General features: G+C 34.2%; 1 protein-coding gene across 1 annotated transcript in view; it reads left to right on the top strand.

Moving 5' to 3' along the window:
• Window positions 1-4160: 4160 nt before the first annotated feature.
• The window catches only part of LOC133335288 (unconventional myosin-XVIIIa), a 53637-nt gene continuing 37695 nt past the window's right edge, over window positions 4161-20102 (top strand). Inside the window, exons 1-5 of the mRNA XM_061543576.1 lie at window positions 4161-4354; window positions 4419-4682; window positions 4740-5525; window positions 5589-5739; window positions 15058-15065. Of these exons, the coding sequence (XP_061399560.1) occupies window positions 4172-4354; window positions 4419-4682; window positions 4740-5525; window positions 5589-5739; window positions 15058-15065 (1392 nt within the window). The 5' untranslated portion in view covers window positions 4161-4171. The remainder of the gene's footprint in view (window positions 4355-4418; window positions 4683-4739; window positions 5526-5588; window positions 5740-15057; window positions 15066-20102) is intronic.

The raw sequence follows: 20102 nt of genomic DNA, 5'->3' as shown, positions 1-20102 counted from the left end.
CAAAAGCTCGTGATTTGCTTCAGGTGATTTTATATCACTTTGAAAATTAATCCAATGACACATTTATCAAGATTCGTAAAAAGTCGAAAAATATTAATTTGGTTTCTTAAAGTCTGCGTACCTGATATTTTGTAAGAATTTGTACAAAATGTAACTTTTTTCCACTAAAGAATTTTGAATTGCTTTCAGCGAATCGATTGATTGTCGACACACCATTTTTAGGAGACATTCAAAACATTTTCAGTTGAAATTTGATAATTAATGTTTTAATTAAATTCATGACATTCCATTTGTAATTCATAAAATTTTATTGGAAATTCATAATATTTAATTTCAAATTCAAATGATTTCATTTCGAAATTATTTAATAATATTGTAAATGGAATACTGGAATTACAAAAAACAAATCGAATTATTTCAAATTTTATGAATTGCAATTAAAATAATTAATTCAAATTTAGTGAATCACAAACAAATTTGTGATGAATCGTTGTTGAAACTCTCAAATTGAATTGAAATTGATTGAAATCTATTGCAAAAAATCTAACCGCTATTTTTCGATTTTTTCATAATACAGAATGTCCGTTTTATAACATGGAAATTACCAGAAAAAATTAAGACATTTTTTCATCAATTGTTTAATAATTATAATTTACATTTATTTGACACTTATTTTGCGAAATATTTGTCATTTTATTCCGTAGGGAAACGAACACGAAACGCCCGATATTAACGAGAAAAATAGGCAAAAAACTATTTTAACAGTATAAACAAATATTACTATAATTTTAATATTTTTTTCTGCTTTGCGAAAAAACATGCACTTCTGCGCTTACATATTTTTTTTACTAGACAAAATGCCCAATTTTAATAACAAACACATTCACACATTTTCATTTCCTTTATGTATTTTGGCCACGACTCTCCGATAACGAAATTCGCGAATGTATTAAACATCCGAAATACAAATCAAATATGTCGTTGATTTTGTGTTATTATTTTTTTTTTACCAGCAGACAGATTTCTTCTTCGATCATTTTATTAATATGATTATATACAAATATTACTTTGATTTTGCTTTTTATGTTTCTAGCATACGAAGCACAGGCCGCGATATCACAAGTACAGACACATTTGCACATTTCTATTCCTTTCTTTGCGTATTACGAGCTTAACAACAACATCACCGACATTCGCGAATGTCGAACTACCAAAACACATTCAACCGAACTACCAAAACATAAATCGAAAAAGTCGTCGCTCCTTTTGCTTTTACCACAAATTTCAAAGATGCTTTTCGCAAGAATTATTCGTATTTCCCAAAAGTTTTGCTTTCAGTTGTTTGTTTGGGAAAATGGGAAAATTCTATTAACATTTGTTTCAATGAAAATTGTGAAATTGGTTTTTAACAAACTATTTCATTTAACAACTAATTGTACACAGTTTTGTTTTGGTCGATCTTAGCTTTAAAGTTAATAGAGAGAGCTCTATTAACTTTAAAGCTAAGATCGACCAACCAACAGTCGCAAACCGTTAACTTTGATAGAGTTGCCACAGTTTAAATTGCAATAGTCATTCAAATTCAGGTCTTAATAGATTGATAAATGTTGAAGAATGATTATTTTAAGCTGTGTACACACTAGCACTTTTGAATGACACTCTTGACAACTTTTTCTTGTTTGAAAGTGTGGTCTCTCGTTGCTAGTGTGTGTACACCGCTTAATGCTGCAATGATTTATAGAGCGTTTACATGTACACTTTTGTAAAATGTTGTGTACGGCCGTATTTCCCAAATACGTCGAATCCATATCTTCAATCGAATAATACAAACCGCAAAACAAAGTTGAAAATTTATTAAATTAATCCAAAATATTTTATGTTCACATTCGAAATTTCATATTTTCTGAATATTTTGTTTTTATTTTCAATAAAAGAAAAATACAAAAAATACGTTCTGTCAAAGTTTAAAATTTTCAACTTGAAATTTTGTACGCTCGACGTTTTTCATATAAATACATGTGTTCTACTTTTGTGGTGAAAACGTCGAACGAGCTAGTCGAATTTATTTTTTTGTTTTCGTCTATAATAATCCCTTGCATACTTTTAGGATTCGCGATTGAGAGCATTAACGATTTATCCATTCGGCATTCCACTTTCGATTAATCGACTTATTACATTCTCCGTTTTGTCCCTCATTCTCATGTATTAGTTCCGTTTTGATACATATTCTTATAAGTCGACAGTCGACTTGTATGGTTTTGATTGAGCACCTCAATTTACTTGAAAATAATACACAAAAACAAATTAGCAATTGCAAAAGGTGATTAATTGCACGAGAATAAAAAATAAAATAAAAATACTGCTCCCAAATACCGACCATTTAAGTGAAAAGAACATTCAAACATCAACCGACGGAGTTGTGGAGTGAAGAAATGAAATCATTTTAAGGTGTTGCTCGACAAAGAGCGAATCAAGTAAAAACAACAACAAACCAGACGAGGTGAAACTAGATTTTGTTATTATTCATACCTGGTACTGGTATTCAAGCTGGTGTGCATAAATATCCACGAAATAAACGGAGAAATCGTCGAACATAGAAGTGATTTAGAAAAGTATTAACATATTTCGCAGATACACATCGCCCTGCCGACGAAAAGAAAAACAAAAACATCAATGCGAAAAGTCCCTTCTGTCTGTCGGTAGGTCGGCCAATGCACCGTTTATATGAGTGTATTGTTTGCATTGATTTTCCTAGTTTTTTTTCATCTTCTGTTTTCCTTTTGACTGTGTGTATGTTTTTGTTATTTTTACGTGGAGGAGGTAGTAGTGATGTCGGAAAGAGAATGGTGTAGTCGGTAATCGGATGGCCTGCTACTGCCCTATGAAAGTGTTGTCATAATGTTGCCAAAACAAATTTTAAATTTGACAATGTGTAGCAGATAAACTATTGTGTTGTATGGAACCAGTACCACCAATAGGGGTACTGTTGCCCGGTTTCCGTCTCCGTCGACAGCACTACTCTTCAGTGTTTAAATAAGAGTGTTTTTGCAACGCAATACTGAATACAAGAAGCAGTGTTGTGTACTTTGCGTTGCGGTACTATGATCTGAAACAGAAAAGAAAGTTTGTCATTGCCATACACCGCGGCATAACAAATGGTTAAATAAAAACATGAAAGAAGTAGATTCGGATGATATACATGGATTGTGGAAAAAGTACGTGTTTAAAGTTTTGCAAAATTTAAACAAGGTCGGAGAATTCGATTAAAATAGACATAGACACCAATGACCCAAGGATATTATTGCTATTAGTGCTGTTAGAAATCTCCCAAATAAATGGTATCCACCAAAAGTGCTAATACTATGCTACGTACGCACCAACGAAAATACACCTAGTTATTGTAGCATATAACCATACCAGCCAGCCATTCGCCCGTTGGTTCGGCGGTTACATAGTAATAGCAACGTTTCATATTATCAGCACACATATTCAACTTTCAAGTAAGAAAAAATCTATCGTGTACCTATGGCGGGTATACTACCAATATTTGTCGGTGGTTCTCGCAAAGTAGTTTCAGTCAACTCTTGCACGTTGTTGTTGTGGCGTTGGGTGGGAGACAAGTGGGCAAATGTTATTGTTCAAGAAAATACACAAACACACACACACTCACGACTCTTTCGAAGCCAACACAGAGGCAACATTTAATCGAATTAGCTAGTTTGTTGTCGGCGAATGGAAAAAAGAAACCTTTTCTTTTTGTTTGAATTTATTAAAAGGCAAGAATCTTTATGCAAACGATTCATGATAGGGTAGGCAGCGTTTTAAAAGAGTTTTCTGGGGTAAACAATATGACAGTATGAGTGAACTGAAACGCAATTTTCGCTTGGTTGAGTGTATGCCGTGAGAAATCTACGACGCTCCGCACACATAGAGCCATTGTCGGTTTTCACATTTAAACGCCACACCCACAAATAGGCGCGGTGGGTGGTGTTGCAGGACAGATAAGATGCCAGCAAATTTGATAACAATCTACTAATTAACTCTTTTCCAGCTGAAGGACTTGGCGATAAATGGGCAAGCGACACGCTTTTTGTAATTGACATTGGAGCGCTTGTAAAATCGCAACTACTTTGTACTGTCATACGCTGAAGACAGGCTGTCGGAAAGGGAAATGTTTAATTTCATGAAGAAAGGTGTATCTGTGGCCAGCAGCAATGCCAGTGATAGAGAAAAGGCTGAACGGGAAGAGAAGGAGAAGAGAAAACGCGAAAAGAAGTTAAGAAAAGATGGAAAAACTGCAATTGGAGGAGTTTCGGGCAGTATGAGCACCGAGGAGTTGCTTCGTTTGGATGAGGTAATGGGGAAGCGCATGTGTATACACTTGTAAGGAGTGCTTATTTGTCGCATTTTTGTTTTAGGTTCGACGGTCCTTGAAGATACGAGGACGACGAAAGGAAAAGGAAAAACTTCCAAGTGGAATAACAGCTGATTACAGCGCTGAGTTTTTTGCGGCTTTAAATGCCGATTCAGTCAGTAATGAGCTGGATCGTGGCAATGAAGAAATTGTAGCATCTGTACATACTACCATTGAGAGTCGTTATAACGGCAATGGAACACCGACTAGCAAACATTCCATAAGTGAGTCACTCACATTCAGCAGTTCTGGAAATGATTTGGCCAAGGTAGCACACTTGTCTTCTTCCGTCCATCATTTGCTAATAATACATTTTCTCTTACAGAGCCGTTTTATGCTTCCGGTTCCGCCTAAACCCCCAAAACGTGGCATACTTAAGGGTTCGCGTAGCAATATTAGCAACATACACGAGGAAATAACTATTGCTTCTCCCGATGCACTCATACGCAATACAATGCAAAACGAACTCTTATTTGACGGCACTCGCAGCATGGGTGGTGCCGGCTCCATTGGTTCTAGTTCCAGTCAACATGGAACATCTTTCACCTCAGTAGAAAGTTTGCGTAGTGATGAGGGCGGCATACAACGAGCTATGACACTTCCGACCAATGCCCGTTATACCTCCCCTCACATACAATCTCAAGGGAATCTCCGCGTTTTGACGTCACCATCTCCTAGCGCAGATAGTCTTACAGATACTACAAATTCATCATTTGCCACGCCGCCGTTTTCGTTAAGCCCCATCGGAGAGTCTCAGGGCATGGAACGTTGGTCCCGTGTGCAGAATTTCGAAGATACGGATCTACCATTGCCGCCAATAAAGCTGGTTAAACTACCACCTCCAAGGACATTGATCATACGGCGACAGAAGTCTCCCCGGCAGGACTTTGGATTCAGTCTCCGAAAGGCCATGTGCTTAGACCGCTCAGAATCTCTGTCAAATCCAATATTTAAGCCGGTTATATTTGCAGAACCAGGTGCTGGTGGCGGTTCCACAGGCCTTCTGCCGGGTGATCGTTTACTTAAAGTAAACGGCACATCTGTTTGTGATTTATCGCGTGAAATAATAATAGAAATGATCCGCAATAGTGGCGACTCTGTCACCGTAGAAGTAAGTTTTGCCATGTAATAACATTTGAATTATAGTTATAATGTTTTGTTTTATCGTTTGCAGGTACAGCCAGTTTCAGAATTAGTTGAATTAAGTCGACGATGCATGCCCCAAAATAATACAAATGGTGATGATGAAGATTCTGATCGTTCTATAATAAATACGGATAATTGCAACACTTTAAAGCGCAGTGCTAGTAAACGCATTAAGGTAAGTCTGCTTGAGAAATTGTTATATTTGTCAATTACAAACGGTAATACTCCACGTAAGAAAAAATCTAAATGAATGTATCTTAATAAGTGAATAAATACTCAAGAACATAAATTAATAGGCATTCTGAAGAAATTTTGCTAACCTTTTGTTATAGTGATCCCCATGGAAGGGACTGAAACTTGGAATTCCGGGTCCTTTAATAGTGTTCTAGTTCTTCCAAAAAAATCGTTCCATGCCTTAATCTTCTCTTGCTATCTACTTTTTAATCGCTAAATACAAAACAGAACAGGATAAAAATTCCAACAAAAATTTTTTTTTTAAAAATGCGTATTGATAAGATTGTGCACAAATATTTAATTTTTAATAAAAACACTACTTGTTTATTTATTCTTCAACCAATAACATTGACAGTCAATGAACACTTCGAATTCGCCTCCCTGTTAACCTTATGAATAATCCTTGGAACCAGCTATTTCCTCTATGAATTTGGTTTCTGGCCGACCTTATATAACCCCTGGAATCTACTAATTTCTACTATTTTATCGATATAATAATGAACAATTTCTTATCGTAGTAAAATGTAGTAGATTTTTACAGTAGAGGAAGAGGCAAAAAACATTTTTCGATTAACTTAACAAACATTTGGTCTGTTCCAGTTCTTTTTTAATAGTAAATCTAGTAAAAGGGAATAATTTCAAAATCTCTCTCAGAGTACAAAAAAAAAATTCGAAAAGTTCGGGAACGGAAATCCAGTAAATATTTCAACATTAGATGCATTAGCATTTAGCATTTCTGGTTTCCATTTTTATTCGCCCAAATTTTTCGAGAACACGTTTACAAAGAGAACGCCATTTTATTTTGTGCTCCCTTAAATTTGATTCAATGTTTTACCACTTTTGTGGGTTCAGGAACGGGTTTCGAGTAAAAAGTTGCAAAACTTGTAAAATTAGTAGATTCTTTTAGGTTCTTTTAGGTTTAATGCACAAAATCAAAATGAATTTATACTGAATTAAGTCCTGATTTAGATTAGGCGAGTTTACTTGCGACAATTATTATCGTTCTCTTTTGAACTTGCTTCATGCGTCTATACAAGGCAATTCGGTTTCAAAAATATATAGGGTAAGAGCACCAATAGTCGGCACATTAAGAATTTTCGTTTTTTAAACGCTTCACCATTCCAAGTGCATCTTTTCCACGATATTGTATTTAGGTTCAAATGTTTCGAAATTTTGTTTACTCTTCGGTGGAATGCTAATTTCTTTAATTAACTCGTACTAAAGTAGATTTAATTAATAATTATGTAAAGTAGTGCCTTTGTGCCTATAGTCGGCACATTTTTCCAATTCTCGGCATGTTATGTTCCAATAGTCGGCATGTCACATTTTAGTTAAACAAAAATTATATATTTAATTGATTTTTCTGCTATTTGCAATAATAAATTATTACTATGAGACGTTTCCATCAGTGTTGTATTGAAAAAGTTATATAAAATAATATTATTTATTAAAATATTACAATTATAAAACATGGTGCCGACATTAGGAACATGTTATCCAATTCTCGGCATGGCTAAATAAGGCATTTCAGAGGTTAAAAGTATTTGAGATTAAAATCGTGTCTTCTATTATATAAAACACTCAAAACTAATTTTTTATAAGATAATCGTTATTTAAAGGACTTATTTAACATTTTTCCCATTTTGAGCCAAAATGATCGAAAAGGTGCTTATTATTCACCCATATGCCGACTATAGGAAAACCTTAAATTTTTTTGTTCCTAAAGTCGGCATCGATAAAAATATTATTATTAGAAATATTTTTTAATGATTTTAAATTCTAAAGTATTATCCTCTATGTTCTTTACAATTATGAAGAAGATCCTTGTGAAAAAATATAATTTTAATATAGTTACAAGTCTTTTGAAATCGTCATGCCCACTATTTTTTTTTCTTAAGAAACATGAATTATCGCTAGTGTTGACAAACCTCATTGACAAAATGCTAATTTTTGACTGAGTAAATGAAAATAGCTCGATTAAATTTTATATAGAGATAGATTGCAGTGTCATTGAAGATTATTCAAGGTATTTTTCATATTTAGTTATAGGATTTTTTAGTTATTTGAAGTTATATAAAACAGATGCCGACTATTGGTAGATGCCGGAATTAGGTGCGTTTACCCTATATATTTTTTACATTTTGTGACAATGTTCTGCATTGGTATTTCACTACTGACACTACAAACAAAATACACAAAACGAATTGCCAGAAAATTGTCGGTACGGGCAATTTTTTTCAATTTCTATTCCCCTTGCCCCTCTCTCCTGCAAACAAAGACTTGCCGCAAGTAAACTCGCCCAATCTAAATTGAGACTAAGTAATTTCAATATGGCAATGCTGTAGAAAATAAATTGATTGTTGTCAAATTTGTTTACGCTTATGAAAATAAAATTTATAAACAAAGGAAAATTGAACAGCTGATTTTCTTCCTTTCTGCAATGTATCAATTTCATAAAGACGTAACCCCAAAAAAATATTAGAAACAAATGTCAATATATTCTTCCTACACACAGACAAACAATAGTTTCTGTCAGGGGTAAGTATTAATTCAAATTAAGTAATTTTTGGCTGTCGTCTGTCTAGGGTATTACGCACCAAATGTTGTGCAAAAATTATCAAAATCCTCGAAAATAATGTACTTATCTCGTTACCAATGCTGAAGTTTCATATAAAAATCTAATATGTATTTATGTTATGTTTTCATTGCAGCTGCTGTTTTTTTGGCCGACTTAAATTCAAAGTATCTTATACCATAGACAGACGACAGCCTTAATTTGCATTAAAAAGTTCTTAATTTGAATTAATATTAACCCCTGACAGACGAGAGTTTCTGCATTTACGAAACAGTTTTTTGCTTCAAAACAATTGTTTGTCTGTGTGTAGGATGAAAATTTTCACAATTGTTTCCAATATTTTTTGGGACTTCATCTTTATGAAATAGATACATGACAGAACGGAAGAATAACAGCTAAAATGGTAGTAAAACAGCTCCCGATTGGAAAAAATTTTGATATTTGCCTTTATTTCTAATATTTTTTTCATAAACGTAAACAAATTTGACAACAAATAATTTATTTTCTACAGCATTGCCATATTGGAATTGTTTAATTCAGTATAAATTCAGTTTGATTTTGTGCATTTACGACACATAAAAATGTGGATAATGTACAAGTTAATTTGAATTAAGACTGTTAATGCAAATTAAGGCTGTCGTCTGTCTAGGCTATTATACATTATGCTCATTTTTATGTGTTGTTAATGCACAAAATCAAACTGAATTTATAGTCCCAATTTAGATTAGGCGAGTTTACTTGCGGCAAGTCTTTGTTTGTAAAGAGATGGGGAAGGGGTATAGAAATGAAAAAAAATTGCTCGTACCGACAATTTTCTGGCAATTCGTTTTGTGTATTTCGTATTTGTTGACATTTTATATATATTAAATGTGAAAAAAAAAACAAATAAAAAAATATTTTGGAAACCGAATTGTCTTGTATAGACGCATGGAGCAAGTTCAAAAGAGAACAATAAAAATTGCCGCAAGTAAACTCGCCTAATATAAATCAGGACATACTGAATTAGGCAATTTCAATATGGCAATGCTGTCGAAAATTAATTGTTTCTTGTCAAATTTATATTTATGAAAATAAAAATAAGAAATGAAGGCAAATTTCAACCTTTTTTTAAATTGGCAGCTGTTTTGCTAAGATCATAGTTGCTATTCCTCCTTTATGTCATGTATCTATTTCCTAAAGATGAATCGAAACAAATGTAAAAAATGTTCATCATACACACAAACAATTGTTTTGAAGCAAAAAACTGTTTCGTAAATGCAGAAACTCTCGTCTATCATTAATTTAAATAAGAAATTTTTAATGCAAATTAAGGCTGTCGTCTGTCTGTGGTATAACACCATATTTTCTATTTTACAAAATAGATAGCAATTGGTAACGTTTTAACTAAAATTTGAACCGAAAATATTACGCGATTTCATAAGAAAAATATGGTTTTCTTCAGCAGCGTTACGCTGCTATTATTTTGACCGCAGCTGTATATAAACATACCACGAAGTGTCAACAATTTAAACATTTGTAAATTCAATATCGATCGAATTGATAAATTTCATCCAAATTAGGCAAATTGTAATATTTCTTTCAAAATCACATTAATTTCTGGTACATTCCCCACAAAATGGTCCATACTTTGCTGAAAATAGATTTTATAATATAATGCGATTTAAAGCAAAGTACACATAAACTTTACCCAAAATATGCGTTGTTGTATATATATATATATATATATACATATATACTGATTTGCTTACTAAAGATTGCAAATATTTATTTACATTGGTATGTGGGAAATTTATTAATTAGAAAATTGAATTTCTGATAAGAGAAAGACGTCGATAATATTTTTTTGTTTCAAGCAATGCCTACCACAGAAGAGGTATGGCATATATAATAACCATTGCCGCACCTCAGAGAAATATAATACTTATTAGCCTTATGAGTTTTTGTAGTCTCGTGAATTACAACAATTACTCACCCTATTGGAACTTTTGGACTATATGATGTCCCATGTTCATGCTTTTATGTAAATTAATAACGTTTATAGTTTTGTTATTGTTTAAGAATTACATGTTAATACCGAAAGTAGTTTTACATTTTCATATTTGACAAAAGGACAATTCATATGCTTACACTTGTTTTTTGGTATATTTCTTCTTTATTTATACATTTGGAAGAAGTTTGTGGTCTCAAATGTTCAATCGTGTTTCACTCCGCTGTTTGCAAGCATTTTGCATTTGTCATCCATTCAAATGTTGACAGCGTTGAATACCTCTAGCGGTACACTCGTATATGCATTCTTAGAATGTGTTGTATACACTCTAGATGGATTTTGGTATTACTGCTGTGCACTAGGTTAGAAACGGAACAATATCTTAAGTTCGATATGAATGTCTGCAGTAAACACGCACCACACCTATGTGTGGCCTACGTAAAAAAAATGTGAAGCAATTGCAGGCAGCAGTCACTAATAACAAAATAAACGATATCTCTGTTGGCGTAGTGATCAGCAGCAGCCCCATTCCATGTCAAATAGCGGAGTAGGAATTATTTAATATTGTTTTTGTATTTGTGTTTATCACGCCTCACAACTGAAAGGAACCCAGTAGTTCGAGTAACTGGTGATGAACTAGATATTTCACTAATTACCTGTAAGTACCACTAGTTACCACTTCATGCCCTAGACTGGTGAATTTAACATGGGTATGTCATTGGGGAAGTCAATTGTCCCCTGCCTGCGTTACCAGTATACAGTTATTTCGATAGTCGATTCATTACCCTTTGCATTACCAGTAACTACTGAATTGGTGTGATGTGCGTAGACAACTTTTTCAATTGACAAAAAAATCCAACTGTCTATTTTGTGTTCCTTTTTGGAGTATGAAGTAACTAGATCACCAAGTAACTAGCTATATAACTATATAATAGCAGACAATTGATATTTTTTGAACAACTGGGAACATAGGAAAAATAAATAAATATGTATGTATGTGTGTACAATTTTCTGAGTAAATGAGCGAACTTGACGATGAACGCAAACACTGACGATGATAATATAATGGACATGTCAACCATATTGTTTAGGTAGTTTATAACATAATGGCGGTAAGTCCACAATTTTTATACACTTCAATCCATAAATGTGACAGGGCGTAGATGGGCCTACAATTAGGTTCTTACTTTGTTCTTGCCTTTAAGCGATTATGGATCCTTGTCAACAATAAACACTTGACCACATGGGAATCAAACTTGGTACGGCGTGAACTGAGCTCTAAAATCACCTTGGACCTTAAGTAGTTGTCTAGAAGCGATACTGGAGAAAACTGAGTTAAACATCACCTTTGTTGTGGCCTGCAATGAAAGGAAATTTTTCTGCACTCCCACTATGATCTTCCATCAGTTTTGTGAGTTAAATTTCTCAAAAACGCCAAACTGGTGTTATGCAAAACGAATGTTTATTTATCTGTTATAACGCAGAATTACTGACAATAACCGATAACAGCAATTTTGTATTTGTTTCTATTTTTATGTCAACAACTAACATAAAGTAGTTTGACAAAATGTTTATTAATTTAAACATGAAATTTATATGTGTATTAATGTTATCAGATCAGAAATATTGCAGAATCGCAGGATAGCTGTTGTGTCAGAGGAAATAAATATATCAAACCTCAATAAAGCCATATCAACCTATCACATTCAACGTAAATATTTGTCGGAGCCCAAAGACGTCTCTTAACAATAAAATTAACGATTGTCCCAAGGCTTGTGTGAGTTCTTGCTGGACAAAGTGGTTGTGTAACACATTTGCTTCTGAAATAAAATTATTATTGTTTTTGTTAAGTATTATTTTTGTCAAGCCCGCTGATTTCCGAAATGCACTGATTTTTCGTTTTCCTAGAAAATATCGTTCTATATTTGAATATTTTTTAACATTGAAATATATTGGCAATTATTGTTCGTTATTTTTTTGTAATTTATTTTTTATAAAAATTCATCGTGTAATAATTTAAGTTAACAGCAAGTGAAACAACAACCAGAAGTTTGATGTCCTAAGTAATACTAGTGTCAACGTCATTTAATCAAAAAATGTTATTTACATTTTTTATTAAATGAAAAAAATGTAATAGTTTGGAATCTATCCTATGTATAATTTCTATCGGTTCCAAATTTGTGTTCATGTCGTCGACAACATGGCTGGAGAGTAAAATAGTCGAATTTTGGTTGTAATGACTAATTATACAAATATGATAATATTAATGACCACATTTCAAAACTATGCTATTATCCATATTTGTATCGCAATTTTGTAATAAGTATTCGCAAATTCAAATTGGATATTTTACTGTATTTCTTGGAGTATTTCCATGACGTCAAATTTTGCAAAATTCTCTCAATAGTTTTCAAAGGGGATGGAACTAATTCGTTAATGAATCATTACACACACCAAACAGTGGCCTTTAATACCTACATCACGATTTATGCACAAACGTATATAAATGATCACAAGTGTAGGCTTCATGTGTTATGCCATTACATCTAACACGTTAAGAAATCGCCAACGACAACAACAACAACAATCTTGTGTGCCCCCACCAACAGTCAGACCACATACAACAAACATACTAAGATTTGCTATGGGTGTGCTGAGATGCAGTCAGCTCGGCTACGACAGCCGGGGTTGTGGCGACAATGATCAGATCGCGCTGATGGTATAGATCGGATTGTATGCGCACAAAAGCCGTTCGCCAGTTGTCTAGACACATCAGTATGCTTCAAACCGTCCGTGTCTATGTACGATACATGTCGCTAAAACCGTCGTTGGCAATTGTCTACACGTTTGTTGGTAAATAAAAGCCGAACAAGAGAACAGTACCAACAGTACCGTACCGATTGTAAAAAAATACAATAAGTCTGCAGACAGCGAGATAATCCAGTACGGTTCGGTTACTCGGCCTGCCAATCTATTGCATTTAAGCGTGTGTGTCTCAACGAACTTGACGAAGTGGCGCAAGCAAAACAGAACAAATCAAAACGCCTGTTGGCGGTCAATATGTTATTTGCAGGAATTACGACTTTTATTCTAATTATCATTCGTAATTGCTGACAAATCGAAGTGGCGTAAATGTCAAATATCAAACCAATTGGTTGCAGGATAAATCCGATGTTATAACGATCGACGATTCAATACCACCATGATATGATATTATCGGCACCTTGTGATTACCATTGCGTAAAATTGGGAAAAATCACGTGCAAACTTTTAAAATAAATGCTAAGTCGATGGTCAATTCGCTTTCTTTCAGATCTCTTATTTGTATATCTAATCGTATAGGGTTTACGGTATGTAGGAATTTACGAAACATTTGCACTATTGCAGACTATCAATGTGCTGTCTGTTAGTTGTCCGGTTCTAATGAATTGGTCGTTCGTTACCAACTGGTAAACCTTCAAGCCCAACAAATGCCATGTCCAAGACAGCAACTCGAAACAATTACGAGTAATATGATATTTATTATTTTTGTTTTTGCACATATGTACCTACCTGCCTAGCCTACATACGAACAAACACTCACACTTATCCTCAGTTGGTACTTACGTAAGACAGAATGAGTAGGTACTTTCCTAGATCTGCGGGAGATGTAATCGCGCCAACAATTGAACAATATTCATTGGATAGAATATTGTTGGTAGGTTGCTAGGTAGGTTTATTTCTTGTTTTTGTGCTATGGCTATGCTGTGCCGTTTGGCTTAAAAGCTCGTCGTCAACAACACAGTCGCACTAACGGAGGCTGAGATAGTAATAGAGACTTACTCAAGGTTATGATCATTGCAAGTTGGCTGACTGCTGGAACAAAACCCACATACATTCATACACAATCCCGTCTCACAATGGTGGTATATAAGTTTTTAGTTGTTTAGCTTTATTGTGAGCGCGACAATAAGCAGCTTCCGAATTGAAATAGATCTGGATTGAGACAACAATTAATTGTTAGCATTTGGTATATTTGTTGATCGTGGTATCATTGGTCTGTTGCTTTGTTCGCTATAATCGCCACAATGTCTGGAAAACTCTGAATTTGAATTAGATAAATTGAATTTTTATGGACATTATTACTGTGAAAAGTGCTAAGTGACTAACTAAAGTTAAAAGTGAACGCGATAATGAATAAATAAAGACAACGTATTTTGAAAGGAAAACTTCACCAAGATGTTTGTGCTTCCAAAGAGTTTCGAGCATACATTACGGTCGCCAATTGTGCCAGCTACACCAAATAATCCTGGTTCGGGACTTAACCCAGCTTTTCACAAAGGATGTATAGGCAAGGCTCACGCCTGTGGCACTATGAAATCCAAACTAAATAAACCCATACCACCACCACGTCCCGACAAATTGCCGCGAAAAAATAGTATTAGTTCGGAAACCGTTAGTGATAGTGGATCGGAACAATCCATCCTCAATTGCAGGCCAATAAACAATGGTGGCTGTTGTACACCAGAGGATCAAGTCACAATGAAAAAGTATTCCAACGAGAATTTGTTACACATTTCCAAGCGGAGTAATAGTCACACCACATCACCCCTGCCCCCGAAAAGAAATAAGGCTGTTGCTCCACAACCAACCTCAAAACTGAATCGAACGACCAGTACACGTTCCATACAACGAATGCGCCTACACAGTGAAGGTGACAAGAGTCCCGAGTGCATCAACGCAAATTTGGGGACAACCTTTGAGCGCACTCAAAAGAATCGCAGCTTTCGCTTGAATAAATCCAGTGTGTACGGCAACACTGGCACACCACCACCACCGGTTTCGCAGCCGACCAACATCAGACCACCATGGAATAGCGCCGCAGCGGGAGCAAAATCTCCATCGCCATCGACTCTACTAGGCAGTCGGATATTCCGTTCTTCGCTAAGGCGGCGAAATGACTCTGTTCAATGGCAGACATTGTGGGAGCGTTCGATGCAAATGCGTGGTCCAACATCCAGTTGTGGTGTTTATAAGAACTACGACGAGGCAATTAAAATTAAGGTTTGTTAATATGAAATATGTTAATATGAAATATATGTATATAATAAATATAATTATTGAAGAGATTCGGTGTATGTGAAAACCGTATATTGATGCGATTTCTCATGTATGCAAAGAAAACAAATGCGTTTAACTATTTCTGCAGAAATTCCCGAATTACAATAAATAGAAATTCATTTAATTTACATTTGAAAAACAAGATTTAGAACCGCTATAACTTTCGTTCGCAGTATCCGAGTTTGTGAACTGATTTTGTATGGGCATATTTTTCTTAACCAATGTACCAAAAATCATGAATGAGATTGGAAAAAATTCCAAATTTTATTCCATTCCCATATATCCCATATACATCTTGGAAAGTAATCACATCCCCACTACTGGAATAACTTTCATTGCTGTATTACTTCCAAAATGCAGGAGGTTAGACATTCAGATTATTATTCATATCATCCACGATCGTTTCGCTATTTTGCTAACAAGAAGTAAAAGGTTCTGATCTTGTGGAATATGTCCACTTAGAATAAATATTAGGTGAATATAATACAGTTGTTCAATATTAATTTGCAAGCTTTAGAGCCACAAAATGACATAACCGCTTGTATATCACGAAATGTCTTTAATAATAAAAGGTTTCAGCATTCCTTACAATGAAATGCAATTGATTCAAAATAAGTTAACTGAACTTTCAATGACCAAGGTCTCATTTTGTTTATAATTTATGTAGCTTTTCGTAAAAGTTGATTTTTTTCCGTTTTAAATTTGTACGATTAAAAAAACTAAAAACTACTTATTTTTACAAATATATAATGATTTGACGTGACCTTTTTAAATAATAGGCAAAAGTTCGTTCTTTACTGCTTCAACAAATCATTTTTGAGAAAAAAATTTAAAAAGTCCTAACTCTATTGTATTTGTTGCTGCACGTAGTTCTTCTCGACAAATCTATCCAAATTTGTCTGCATATTAATATACATTTCCACAAAAAATATGTTTGTATAGTATTCTTTTTCCTTCAAAGGTAATTTATGTTCTTCGAATTAAAAATCGACATGAGTATCAAAACAAAAAACGGGGAATTATTTTTAATTTACACAGATACATAATCGATCGAACTACTCAGACAAAATGAACTTATATTACTAATAGCACACAACAGTGCTAATATGGAATAACCTTTTTTAAATAAGTAAAATTGTTGATCGACGACACACGGAGTACGGATCTTCTTAGTTTTCCTAAACGCCTGCATGCTGTGTGAACTGCAATTGCCCTTTGTCTCCGCGTATCCGCACAATCCACGGTTTATTTATGGCCATTTGTTCTTATTCGGTTCACTACTCCGTTGCTTTTTGCGGAAGTTCTCATTTATGAAGTGAATTGTTATTAAACAAGCAATCAACAACAGCTACTACAATGCACAATGTTCCATTTCTTTCGTTGTCATTATGGACTGTAGCAAGCACACCGCCACCCAGCGATTCAATCAGCCAGGCAGTCAATTATGTGGCAACACAAATACCTCCACAAGAAAAAAGCAGCACATACAAATATATCAACAAAATGTGAGCGTTGTGATTAAATAAAGAATTTTATGACGAAGGAATAATTTTTCTCTGTTTATTAGAGCGGGCCGAGACTTTGAGGTGCTTTTATGCATTACATAATTGGTATGTTCCCGTACTGCAAGAATCTACTATTTTTTACTACGATAACACTTTTTTCCTTAATGGTATCGAAAAAATATTAAAAACTCTTAGATTCTTGCAGTACGGGAACAACATACCAAATATATTTTTATAGCAATATGTCGACTTTTATTTTTAAATATATATGTACATGGAAGCGTACATATTAATTTTAATATAATATATTCAAATTCCTCTTCCACAATCTCGAACGAGGATTACAAATGGCTAAAATCTTCAAAAAAATATTCATTCATTGTAGAATGTGGAATAATAACGTTGTTTTCATTTTATTTTGAGTATTGGCATTTCAATTATTTTAAATAAATTACAACGAATAAAATTGCAATTGCGAACATTTATTCGACAAACTGTATGTATATTTTTTAAGCTCACGACTTTATTGTATACACATATATGTAGGTATTTGTCTATAGTCATTATCTTCTTGGTTTTCTTCTATTTTTTGTCTTTTTTTTTGGCGCGTGTGTGTTTCTTCGGCGTCGACATATAGGGAAGCGTAAATATCCATGGCTACGGACGCATCCGTTCACCGTCATATAAATACATGTGGTCAATGGACTTTATTCTAACGTTTGTTTTGGTATATTTTTGGATTTTTTATTGTTAAGTTTTCAAAATTGTAATACGCCGTTATTTGAATAACGTTATTTTATGGTAGAAATGATTTCTTTTGCCATGGGTCACGAATAGCATAGGCAGATTACATTATGTGGATTTCCATATAACCAATTACTATTTGATGAGGCCACTGTCAAATAATAAATTCACACACACTAGATGGCCAATAAAATGTACTAAATGTCATATCGTTCTAGGTTAAAGTTCTGAAGATAAAATATCCGAAAATAAAAATTATATTCAATTTTTCACATTGACATGACGTAACAACGTTGATTATCGGGTTCAGTCTATCCACGTCTGTAAAATTGATTTATTAACAATTCACTAACTCGGTTTAACATTTATGTATGTACGCTCGTAATTAGTTAAAGGGCGACAATGCTTTTTGTACCGTATAATCTCTTAAGGTACGTTTATGCCATGTACAGACGAGCGTTGTTCGCTCTCTCATTCGTTGTTCGACCCTTAATTATGAAGTAATTACTTAGTTCCCCATACAAAATTGTCTGAGCGAACACCGACTTTTGTACGTTGTTCAATTCGAATCACTCTCTGAATAACCAAGAAATTTGTCCCATCTCTAACAATTGAGAGTATTTATCGAAAATAAATTAATTTTGACAGCATGAAAATATTTAAACATTTTCCAAAGTTTTCCGTAAAATTGAAAATTATGAATGAAAAGTAAAAAATTGTATAGTTTTTATATATGCAGCAGGATGTAAATTTTGTTTTCTACATAATGCAATATGCATTTCTTTTCCCTTGGTTCTAATTAGCGCACAAAACAAGAAACAAATGTGGGGCAACGCAAACAAAAAATTCTCCAAATTTTTTATATGTGACAGTATGTGACATTTGAATTAAGAAAATATAAAAATGTATTAAAAACAAAAACAACATTTTCAGAAAAAATGGAAAACATGAATGAAAAGTAAATAGATATGGGTTCATACTATAGTCAGGATAAAGAGAATTATTTTTTCTATTTAGATCCCTATGTAATTCACTAAAATATGTTACATTATTGGTGTAAAATAATAAACAAAAAGTTTGAAATAAAAAACTCTGATGACATGAATTGTGAATAGTGTCGTATGAACGGGTTCGGATGCCCGTCAGAACATGGCATTAGATTTACGAAACCCACTCGATCTCAAATGTCAATTCCATTGCTTATACGTCAAATATTATCCACTGGATTTGTGAACAGGATTAACGTGATGTATACGCAATGGACATTTGACATTTGAGATCGAGTGGATTTAGTAGTCTAAACGTAGCCTTATACGTTCTATTTATCAATCAACACTGCGTTTACATGCGATTGTTCTATCGCATGTAAACGATTTCATGCATTAATTGTCAAAAATTTAACATTGTAGTGTTGGCGGTTTATTTGGGATACCATTTGTATTTTGTTTTTGCAAAATAGTCAGGCTGAATCCCAGTTTGTTGTTTTTATAAAAAAACAACTATTTATTAGTGGGGAATGTATGGCATTGTTTGCCGAGGGGTAAGGCAGGGAAGACTATAGTTTCGGATCACGCCACTGATCCTCATCAGTTCCCTTAGTTTTTTGTTGGGATATTCTCCCCAGAAGCTATTGCTTCTATACAAAAAACCTTTCATACCCAAATGTCTCTTGTAACAAAGCGAAGTACTTAGCTGACCAACGACATAAACTGCATGAGAATTTCGCTGGAGCCTCACTTCGAGGTTAACAAGGCATTTACAAACAATACCACACCTTTCCCACTGTTGTGTGTTGTCACATCGCGACAAATGCACACAACGACTTTGTTGGTGTTGCTAGTATACAGCAACAAACCAAACAGTTCAACCGTGCCTGCGTCTACAACTTCAGTAGTGTTGGCGGTTTATTTGGGATACCATTTGTATTTTGTTTTTGCAAAATAGTCAGGCTGAATCCCAGTTTGTTGTTTTTATAAAAAAACAACTATTTATTAGTGGGGAATGTATGGCATTGTTTGCCGAGGGGTAAGGCAGGGAAGACTATAGTTTCGGATCACGCCACTGATCCTCATCAGTTCCCTTAGTTTTTTGTTGGGATATTCTCCCCAGAAGCTATTGCTTCTATACAAAAAACCTTTCATACCCAAATGTCTCTTGTAACAAAGCGAAGTACTTAGCTGACCAACGACATAAACTGCATGAGAATTTCGCTGGAGCCTCACTTCGAGGTTAACAAGGCATTTACAAACAATACCACACCTTTCCCACTGTTGTGTGTTGTCACATCGCGACAAATGCACACAACGACTTTGTTGGTGTTGCTAGTATACAGCAACAAACCAAACAGTTCAACCGTGCCTGCGTCTACAACTTCAGTAGTGTTGGCGGTTTATTTGG

The sequence above is a fragment of the Musca vetustissima genome, unplaced genomic scaffold (genome assembly GCF_032173495.1).
Source record: "Musca vetustissima isolate MV318-11 ecotype Yass unplaced genomic scaffold, APGP_CSIRO_Mvet_v1 utg3273, whole genome shotgun sequence".
In the NCBI taxonomy this organism is placed as follows: domain Eukaryota; kingdom Metazoa; phylum Arthropoda; class Insecta; order Diptera; family Muscidae; genus Musca; species Musca vetustissima.
The sequence above is the reverse complement of the archived record's forward strand: the minus strand, read 5'-3'. Positions and strand labels throughout refer to the sequence as shown.